The sequence below is a fragment of the Lampetra planeri genome, chromosome 74 (assembly GCF_965212315.1).
Source record: "Lampetra planeri chromosome 74, kcLamPlan1.2.h2, whole genome shotgun sequence".
Lineage (NCBI taxonomy): Eukaryota > Metazoa > Chordata > Hyperoartia > Petromyzontiformes > Petromyzontidae > Lampetra > Lampetra planeri.
In genome coordinates, this window is record NC_136179.1 from 3,897,526 (window position 1) to 3,908,734 (window position 11,209).

An 11,209-nucleotide genomic window follows, 5' to 3' on the forward strand; every position below is an offset into this window, starting at 1 on the left:
GCAGCAACTGCAGCAGCAACAGTAGCAACAACAGCAGCAACAGCAGCAACAACAGCAGCAACAGCAGCAACAACTGCAGCAGCAACAACTGCAGCAGCAGCAACAACAGCAGCAGCAGCATCACCTTCAGAGATGCTGCGTCCCGCGGCACCATCCAGGCGAAGAAAGAAAGAGCAAAGCTCGAATCGACGGCCGCCACCAGAACATCGGCAGCAGTAGATAGCGTGATTCTAATAGGACCACGTTGTTATTATACTAATTGATGACATTCTAAACCGAGAGCCTCCCAGTTTGCAATTACGACTCCCAATGCACATCTACATATAACACTAGCAGTCGCCGCCCGCTTCGCGGGCGGTGTGTATATGCTTGGTTGGTGGGTAGTTGAAAGTGGCTGGACACAATAGACATGTTTTGGTGATTGTTTTATGTTTATTTTCGTGAGGTTATATGAATTTTTATGAGACGCTCAATCGACAATATTAAAGAATGCAACTTATTGAAATATCTGGCGATACACGATATTCTTCGTGTACACTCCGTCTTCCTCCTCGTCGTCAGGTCCCTCAATAAGCGCCTTGATGTTGGATCTTGCCGTGACTCGCGATAGTGCCACGTACAGTTGGCCGTGCGAGAAGCATGGCGTTGGTAGATATAATGCCAGGTTGTGAACAGTTTGCCCTTGCGCCTTGTTGATGGTCATCGCGAAGGCTGGGACAATGGGGAACTGTTTGCGCCGAAGTCGAAATGGGAAGTCCTTCGTGTCCAATTCGCGGCGGATATGGTTGTTCTCGAGCAGCGAGTCCAAGACCAAGTGTGGGTACTCGGAAAGCTGCGGGAGGTCGTCAAAGTCCGACAGAGCCATCCCACCTGCCGTGAGGAAAGCTGTGAAGGGTCTTGAACTTTACCATTTCTTTTATTTTCATTGATGCTGCTAATCCTGCATAATGCACGGGTATAAGTAGTACTATTCACATACCTGCATTTCCCATATCCCCTCCCATTGATGCTGGTAATCCTGCATATTGCACTGGCATAAGCAGTAGTAATCACATACCTGCATTTCCCATAAATATGCTAAATTCCTCTTGATATGCAATATTTATTGTCAAGGCGCCCTTTCCCCCCTTCCAACCCAGCTTATATATATGATCCAAGCACGTGTGCTGTTTCATTCAGACGCTGTCGCCTCGACAGACCTGGTTTTCACCTGAGGACGGCTGCTTGCGTTGTGGCCGAAACGTCGTGAGAATTATTTTATTATGTTATATTTTTATTATTTTATCAGTTCCCTTCTACGTGACTTTACCGAAAGAACCAAGAAGATTTACCATTTCTTCTTTGTTGGTCAGCCAATTCGTCGTAGAATTTATCCCAGAGAGCCTTCGTATCTGCTGGCATGGAATACAGCAGAATCGTAGAGAAGAGTTGACGAAGCTGGTACGGCATCTGAAAGAGCGAGTCTTTTTCCAGACACGCAATGCATTCGCGATCGCTCTCAAGGTAGCCTGCTCGCATGGCTGCTTCCAGCGGTTTGTTTTGTTTTATTTTTTTCGTAACGCACCATTCATATGCGCTCCACCATCCACCATGCCCTTGCATCGCAAAGACACAGCTCCGGTGTGCGTCAGCGTGTGCGCCATCCACAGTGACATTGGTCAGCAATTGCACCGTTCCGATCGCACACAGGTTGGCCCCTGCATCCTCCGTCTGTATGTACACACACAGACAGATCCGCTATGGGGCCACCTATTTTTTTCTTATAAAAAAAATATTTTGTTGGTGTTTTTACGTTTACGTATTCCCATTGTAGGTGTTTTATGCATGCATCAGATTTTTGGGTTCCTCACATATGATATCAGAGGTGTGGGTCACTCCATTTCTCAATCGAACAATAACGGGGATCGTTTCAGTTATGACAGCTTGCAGATAGAAACATTGCATGATCGTATACTAATAATGACAAAATTTGTACCCCAGTGGAGGGCATCTCCCACCCGGCGCTTCTTACCGGTACTTTGAGACTTAGAAATCCAGACCTCTCCTCCTCCTGAACCGTTCACAATACCCTGTGGTAGTACCATAATCATCTCAATGAAGCGATCACTTTCCCATGCCCATTTTGATCCCGGGAATTACCCGGGTGGTGTCACACTGTACTCATTGTTTTAGCATGTCGCAAATTCGGATATGGCTTGTGCAACGGCCAGAGAGTGACAGCGGCGGGGAGCGGGCTGCAACCTTTTTTGACAGTTTATTACACTCTAAAACATCATAAATGTACAGTAACGCCAACTGCATCCGTGCCAAACATGATAGGCGGACACATGCTGCATATTATGCAACACATGCCCTTACCAGCAGCAGCATGCACAACATCTGAATTACACAACCGAAGTAGACAGCAAGCCGTCCATGGAGACGTGATCAACGTCAATACATAATAATGGTAATAAGCCGGATAAACCGAAAAGTACCCATTGTACCCATCAAACAGTCAGCTGGGTTGCCCCATGGGGGTTTTGACCCGCGGGCGAAACTGTAGGGGGCGCTACGCAACTGGCCGTGGTCCCGGCAGGTGAAGCTGCCAACTCAGTCCGCTAAGACTCACTGTATAGCGACCCCTGCCTACTCGTAAGGTAAAGTTGTTTGGGGACTCCACTAATCGCAGCACGCAGCACCCATTTTTTACATAAATATACGTAATATTAGCGTAACTAACATTCGCACACTTGCATACACACCACACTCACACAGCGCAGGGTCTGCGCCCACAGTGCACTGCAGCACTGCGGCGCAGACCTTGCCAAACCTATTCTATCGCTCTCTTCCGGGCGTGTTAATTATTTATTTTTATCGAATCAAAGTGAGCTGTGGCTTTTTGCCGGCTGATTTATTTTCATCGAATCAGAGCGAGCTGTTTGGGCGGGTCCGTAAATAAATTAACGTCCAGATACGCACGCAGACGACCAAACCAGCGTAGTTGTTTAAGATTATAAAAAGCCCAAATTACCACTACCAGGATAGGTGCACACAGACAAATCCTTTACACAATAATAATTTACATGGAACTCAAATGCACACTTAGTACAACCACCTCACTCACTTAAATATAACTACAGATCAATAACTATAATAAAAACCTGCATTTTAAAGTAAAACAACCAATGGGATGGTGTTCATACGCTTGAAATGTAATTAATGAAATGCAAGTTAATAATTCCAATTAAACAAAAAATAACTACGAACAAATATGAAGCCTGAGGCCTAGGTATATGCCAGGCCTGATGGTCAGGCATCGCTTCAGTCCTCGCCGCAGTAACGGCGACATCAAAGACAGCACAAAGCGAGGGGGCAAATGTTTAATGTCGAACCGAGGACTCTGCTGTTTCCGGTGACGCACACCACCCGCACTGCACCACGTGGTGCGCCCGCCAAGCGGGTGGGGGTGGAGCCTCGCTGTAGTGACGTCACCGCTGTTACGTCATTGCCACGCCTCCACCCGCAGTCGAGAGGAATGCGCACGAGTGAGCAGCAGCAGAAGAAGCCTTTGCAGAGCGAATCCTCAACGAGGTGAGCGTCCCTGTTGACGATGTGTGTTGTTTATTTTTATTGCACGTTTTGACTACAAACTAAAGCTTCATTACTTTTGTATATGTTGGCATTTGGATTTTCTGCAACCAAGTTAGGACTATTAGTTAGATTACTTGGCATGCTCTGATATGTTACTGTTACTGTCATTGTTTAGACCCAAAGCAAGTTAACTTTTAAAACGTTCATAACTAACCTGTTTAAATCTCATATAATATGATTAACATGTCTATAATTATTGTGTTCTGATTGCCTGCATAATTGTGCCCTGCATTGCATGTATTGAATGTTATCCAACACGGGGGAGGAGTCTGCCTTTTAGTTCAGACCCTAGCTGCTGCCATAGACGTCTCCTATCTGTGACGTCACAGCCACATGGGCGGTACCTCTGACATCACGTGACCTACGACGTCATTCTCGGGTTATAACAAATAATTAAAGTATGGTCATTTGACCCCAGTGACCTACAAGACATAGGGGGGGGGGGGCCTTTATCAAGCAGTCGATTAATACAAATGGGATGTGCATCAACATGCTTGTCTGGATTAGAGGTTAAACATCACGGTTATGTCTGGCGATTATGTTTAATGCAATAGGCAGTTGGATTAAACATGTTCGCGTGGGTGGATGAGTGAGTGATCTGACGCACGCGTGAGTGGGCAAACAAGCGAGTGAGTGATTTGATTTGTACAGCGAGTGGTCAAATATGTAATAATTGAGAGGATGAGTGATTCAAAAGGTTGCTAAATCTGAGCGTTTTTACAACCTCCCCAGGCCCTCCAACATCAAACAGAAACAATTCCTTCCCAACAACATGGACAGACAACGCAAGTGGGCTGACATCTTGGAGGACTATGATGGTAAGTCCCAGTTACCTGCATCACGTGGCATTTATGCAGAGGAGGCAGCTCCCTGATTAATTATTTTTAGTGAACGTGGCTTGGTGGTGATGGAAAGAGGTAAACGGTCAAGTGTGGCAGACAGCATGGATTTAGAGCTGCGTTTCAGGCATCTTTGTTTAAACGGGGTCTCAAGTTCATGAAATTGTTGATCTCAACATGCTTACAAAAATATTTACTTGTAAAGTTTTACTGCCATGTGATTAATATTTCTCAACAGCAGGTCATGTTATGTGGTAAGAGGTAATTACAGGGATCTCAGAATTAGTTGTGTGAATATCCACGTGCTTCGTTCTCTAATACATTACTCGTCCTTTGAATTAATTTTGTTTTCCGTAGCCCGGGAGTCATCGCGCCAGTCGACCACGTGGGGGGACATTATGGATAAAGTGGACCCTTTCCCAGGCCAAAGCTACGAGCATCCCTCCCCAAAGGTGTGTATGGGGTCCATGGGGGTCAAACACCACATTCTCACACCATTTCACCACACCATTGCACCAAAACATCACTACAACTCACATTATCTCTTCACGTCACCTTTCTCATCACACCACCACCAACTCAATACACCGTCACAGAGCCTCAATGCGTCAATACCATCACGACACCATCTCTCCAGAACATTCCACAATTTCACCTCTCTATATCACAACACCATCTCCCAACACCATCACTCCATCTCTCCACCATCACGTCATGCCATATCCCACTCGTGCAGGCAAATGAAGTCGCCATTCATTACCAATGAAGACAGAATGATATCATGCAATCTCATGAATTATGTCAGTGAGCTGATTGGAAGTTGCCATTCCAGTTGCCCATTATCGGTGCTGCAATAAAATGTGTCCAGATTATGGGCATCCAGAGCTGTACAATGAAACATTCTATTGCCCGTGATGATTGTTGCCAACAATCTCCATGAAAAATCGTTGCATTAAGTGCGTGTATTGAATTTGTGAGAATATGAGGATGTAACATGTATTTTGATAACATTAGGTGATGGTGTATATTCATACGTGTGCTAGCATGTTTGCATGAGTTAATGTGCATGTTTGCATCCGTACATAGATGTGCGAGTATGCATTTTTGTTTGTCTATGTGCCCGTCCATGTTTGTGTGCCTGCGAGAATGGATTTTGTCCTGAGTGTGCATGTCTAAATGGTCATGTGCTTATCTTCGCGTGAACAGAGGAGCATTGGGGAGGTGAAGAACTTCAGCGGAGTGAAGCGTCTCCAGGGGGACAAGCACCTTGCGAAGGTGAAATGCACAATGGAAGAGAAGCGCCCCAATGAGGTGAAGCGCCTCGCCAAGGTGAAGCACCAAACGGAGCAGAAGTGCCTTCGAAACAATATCCTCAACGACGTGAAACGCGTCATGGAAAAGCGCCTCCTTGAAGAAACGCGCTTCATGGAGGAGAAGCGCCTTCGCGAGGTGAAGCGTCTCAAGGAGAAGCATCTGGAGGAGGAGAAGCGCCTCATAGATGTGAAGCGGGTCAAGGAAGAGAGGCGCCTCATGGAGGAGAAGCGGGTGGAAGAAGAGAAGCGCCTTGTCGAGGAGCAGCGCCTCATTGAGGTGCAGCGGGTCGAGGAAGAGAAGCGCCTCATGGAGGAGAATTGCCTCTTTGAGGTGAAGCGTCTCATAGAGCTGAAGCGTCTTGAGAAGAAGAAGAAGCGTCTTGAGGAGAGGCGCTTTCGCAAGGTGAAGCTCCTCGAAGAGAAACGTCTCATGCAGGAGAAGCGCCTCGTTGAGGTGAAGCGTCAAGAGGAGGAGCACTTGATGGAGGAGAAGCGTCTTGTGGAGCAAAAGCGCCTCGAGGAGGAGGAGCGCCTCGCCAAGATCGAGCGACAATGGCTCCAGACCGCTACCACCACCGCCGCCACCGCCACCGCCACCACGTCCTCCAATCCTGTGTTGAGCCCAATTGCTCCGAGCTTTGGAGAAGAGGGCTTCCAAGAAGATAAAGCAAACTCCGGAGTCGCTGAGCCACGGTAAACCACTCTGCGTGTGCATCCCCTGTGTGTTTATTTTTGTTATTTATTGCCATGCTTCTCACGCAGCATCAGCCTTACTCGGTCTCAAGACTTTTTTTCAGGAGGATCCTGCCAAATTTGCTCGCATTTTGCAACAAAGTTGCTACTGTTTGCGATCCAAATTGAACGATTTGCATTGCTTGTGTGGGTTCAGTAACAGGGAGAAAGCTGCAGAACCTTCCCAGAACAGGGGGCTGCATAATCCACACGGAGAATGTGGCCAAACGTGGAAATCAAACCCAGGTCAATGTTTCTGTGAGGCACAGGTGCTCAAGCCCTGTCGCGCTCTCAAAATTCACAGACACTGCAAACCCCACGTGTACATTCCGCTATACTGAGGACAGATTTATTTTTCATAACTGGTTTCTGGGTTAGACCACATAACGAAGTGGGCATATCTTCACCATGTAACCCTCCTTCCACCGTGAGATGTTCGCTGTCTATCGCCTGTTTCCAGGCCAGCTGCCAAGTCGCCTTGTAATGCACAGCGATAGCGACCACTGAGAGGGGTGTCCAATTTAAAACGCGATGAGATGAGAGATGCGAGAGGCTCATCGCATGCAATGCACTCTGAGATGCCTTCGACGTCAAGGGAGGTGGCTCTCTCGACCACGAATCACTGTCGGACACTTTTTCGAAATCGTGGATGTGTTGAAGCGACCAAATTGTCGTGCACTAATTCTTCACCGCTTACAGTTCAGATCTTGCTTCCCGCCTTGGCTATGATTGCTGCTGCATTAACCACACAGATACACACCCATTCCGTCACAGTGGACGTTCAGGATCTCTATCGATGCCATTTGAAATGCTTAGGACATTATGTGCAAAAGGTCAATTAGAATATACATATAGAAAGTTTCAATCTAGATTTGAAGTTTTCGTGACTACAGGGATCCATACTCTTTGGTTATATCGGTAAATTCACGTAGGCATGAAATAAAATAAATTAAACTAAATCACGACGTTTCGATGGCCATGTCGTTATTGCAAGAAAGTTTCTTGCTGTGGTTTTCCCACCTCATGATGATTGCTTGTGTTGCAATCGAAACGTTGTGATTTAATTTCTTATATTTTATACCTACGTGACTTTACCGAAAGAGCCAAAATAATCTCACTTAAAATTATTCAGCTAAATTTGCACAGCAACGCCACCCACTACTGCTACAGCAGTCTGTGTGAGACACAGCTGCACCTATCTCAAGGATAGCCTGGCGCCATGAGAATGACAGTACCAATACTAAGCACACTCACTGGCCATGTCGTGATTGCGGTTTCTATTCAGCTCGATTAATCCGCCACACATTCCACCCACGGACGATGGGAAGATGGCGATGTCTGCCGTAGCAGCAAGGTGGAACGGTGTCGTGTTTGACAGACAACCATCACAGTTTTACCATGTCTAGTGGTGTTCTCCCTGTTACAGGTTGAGTCACAAACCGCACCTCTCCATAATAAAGGCTCAGCCTTTGTTATGCAGTCTATTCTTAGTCTTCAGCCTCAGCTTACCATATTCATAAAAGTATGCGGCCCTTGCCCCACCACCTTCTCCAACCATAAATAAACGAAGTGGTAGCTTCTGCAACCTCTCATTAACTTGATACAGCTGTCGTGGCTGTGACGGTACCACCTGAAGACGGAAGCTTGTGTTGCCTCCGAAACGTCGTGATTTTAATTTTTTATGTTATTTTATTTTACTTTTTAATGTTTTTTACCTACGTGACTTTACCGAAAAAACCTAAGAATATGAATCATTGCAGTCACGAAAGCTTCAAATCTAGAACGGTGTCGTGTTGTCTCTTCACAGATCTGAGCCAGCGCAGCCCTCCTACTCACTCGTCCAGGCCTTTGAAGCGAAGACAGAGGTTGTGGAGAATGAAGAGGTGAAGGAGATGATGGAGGATGAGGTAGAGACATAGGAGGAGAAATCGGAGGAAGAGAAGGCAAAGGAGGACGAGATTGTGATGGTGACAATGGAGGAGAACACGGAGGGAGAAGAGAAAGACAATACGGAGATGGAGGACAAGGAGACAACAAAGGATGAACAGATGGTCGTGGTGGAGGACATGGAGACGACGGACAAAGGGGAAACAATGGTGGTGGAGGAGGAAGAGAAGACGGTGGTGGAGATGGTGGATCCGGAAGTTGAGGAGGAGATGAAGGAGGAAGAGATGGTGCTAGCGGAGGAGAAGAAGATGGAGAAGAAGGAGGTGGCGCAGGAAGAGGAGGAGGTAGAGGAGAAGATGGTGGTGGAGGATGAAGAAGAGGGGATGGAGGAGGATGAGACGGAGGAGCAAACGGAAGAGATGCAGGTGGAGATGCACGAAAAGAAGAGGAAGCGAGGGGGCCTCGCTCGCGTGGCGAGAGCGATCAACTCACTCGTCCGCCGCGTGCTGCTTTGTGGTGGCAGGTCCACCGCCCAGTAGGGGTGGTGGCGGTGGTCGTGCATCGGTGCCAACCGTGACCACTATCACCACACTACCCGCCCACCCCGTGATACTCGCTACACACACCACACGGGTCCCCAGAGAGACGGTGCCACTGGGACCACAGCTGGGGAATGAAGCTGAGCAGCAGATGCCAGGACTACAGCGGAGAATGACTGCTGCCAGGAGACCTCACATCACACACACACGGGACTATGTCTTTAGCATAGCCGGCCCCACACTGGGCCCCTTCCATGCTGGTTTTCATCCAGGCAGTCCTCATGGGATGACCTTGCCATGGTTTCCAGGACATGGTCGTATTAGCATTTTATTGTGCTTGAATGTATGTTATGTGCAAATGCACATCATTAGTCGTAAATGCGAGGGATGGGTTAAGAGGTGCACGTTTAATCCAGTGTTAACATTTATTTTAGCATTATATTTAAGGACACTGTTGTTGATAAGAATTCGTCTGGACGTTGCACGTGCCTTGTTCTACTCGATCAACCAAATTTAGTACAATGTTGGTCATACATGAGTGTGATTTCATTCATGAGTAGTATTCACAGAGCCCCGATGACACTAACCTACCAAAAGTTATGGTTAAACAAAGTAATCTTGAGTGACCTCATTCTCAGCTCAGACATGATCATCGCCATCATTTCCAAAGACGTGTGGGGTCCTTGCGAGAGCAGGTCCCGACTACAAACAGCTGGGCGGCAGAATCGGAAGTAGCTGCGTCGCCCTCGAAATGTGATGTTGCTGCTGTTGTTGTCGCTGCTGTTGTTGCTGTTGTAGTTACTTCTGTTGCTGTGATAAACGCAGGGAGGTGGTGTTCCGTGATGGGATGACGCCTTTGATTAAAGCCTCTGATCAAACTCACCCGATTGACGCCCTTGATCGTCGCATTTGATCAACTCTGATATTGCGTCTCGGTTAGACCCGAGTGTCGTTCTTTTCTTAGCCGTTAACAAAATCCAAAGCTCAACGCTAAACATCCTTGCGGCCGATAGCATACTTTTGACTCGATAACACCGCTACTGTTGCTACGCTCACATGGAGCAGAGACGCTCTCCACAGCCCCATGCACACGGAGACAAGAAGCCATTCAATTGCTCTGTGTGTGGTAAGGCACAATCGTCAACTCGTCAAACTCATCAGAGAACGCACACGGGCGAGAAGCCATTCCTGTGCCCTGTGTGTGGGAAGGCATTTGCACGGTCATCAACTCGTCAAACTCATCAGAGAACGCACACCGCCGAGAAGCCATTCCTGTGCCCTGTGTGTGGGAAGACATTTGCACAATCATCAACTCTTCAAAACCATCAGAGAACACACACGGGCGAGAAGCCATTCTTGTGCTCTGTGTGTGTGAAGGCATTTTAACAGTCATCACATCTTAAAAGGCATCAGAAGGTCCACAATGAATGGAAATTTAAATCAAAAGCTGAAATTCAAGGTGCTGCAGTGGGTGCTGAAGAAGTTTCCACCTTCGATCCCATGCAGTTGGATCCCGAGAGATGGCTGGGTGTAATGGAGTGGCTCGAGGATCAAACCGAGAGCTCGGGGTGACTGAAACATAATATTGCATGTGGTTACACCTATTAAGCCATATCGAGTACTTTTGTGCGTAATTTTTACCATTTTAGTTTTACAGTTTTTGTGAGAGTTTAATGACGTGCACAGTGGTGGTTTGTAATGTTATCGGATTACTTGCCGAAGTGATGTGAAGAGCACTGGTTGTGAGAGGGTTTAATTGTAGTCTTTAGGTGTTCCTGTTGAGCTAAAGTTGGAATGCGCCTGTAGGTACATCTTTACTCAACATTTTAAACGGTTTTTTCAAGTACATAGCTTTTTTATTGGTATTAATCGACTTTAGATATACGATTTAAGGATGTACATTGATGACGCGTTCGTTGGATATATGGCCTTGACTTCAACATAGAGGCACAGTGAACACATGTGGTGAACTAATACGGAAATCATGGGGAATGATACTTTAACGCTTTGGTATTCCTGGAACGGAAATGGTTTGCATGGTACTGGACATAATAAATATTCCCTTCGAGTTTTGACGTAAAAATTATTGCAGATGAATAGAAACGTATTTTTAACAAATGTTTGTCCGGTCTTTATTTTATAATGTTCCTATGTTAAGAGAATTTCAGGTGGAGGATCTCCGTCACACAAGTGTGCCCTTAACCCGCAGCATCTTAGTTGTCTACACGATTAACACGTGTTCCTTGAGGGGAAAAGGTCCCCGTAG

At 46.7% G+C, this 11,209-nt stretch overlaps 1 protein-coding gene across 1 annotated transcript in view; it reads left to right on the forward strand.

The window, feature by feature from the left end:
• The window catches only part of LOC144737835 (uncharacterized), a 34,095-nt gene extending 25,659 nt beyond the window's left edge, over positions 1-8,436 (forward strand). Inside the window, exons 4-6 of the mRNA XM_078620708.1 lie at positions 5,679-6,062; positions 6,123-6,313; positions 8,325-8,436. Of these exons, the coding sequence (XP_078476834.1) occupies positions 5,679-6,062; positions 6,123-6,313; positions 8,325-8,436 (687 nt within the window). The remainder of the gene's footprint in view (positions 1-5,678; positions 6,063-6,122; positions 6,314-8,324) is intronic.
• Positions 8,437-11,209: the final 2,773 nt, after the last annotated feature.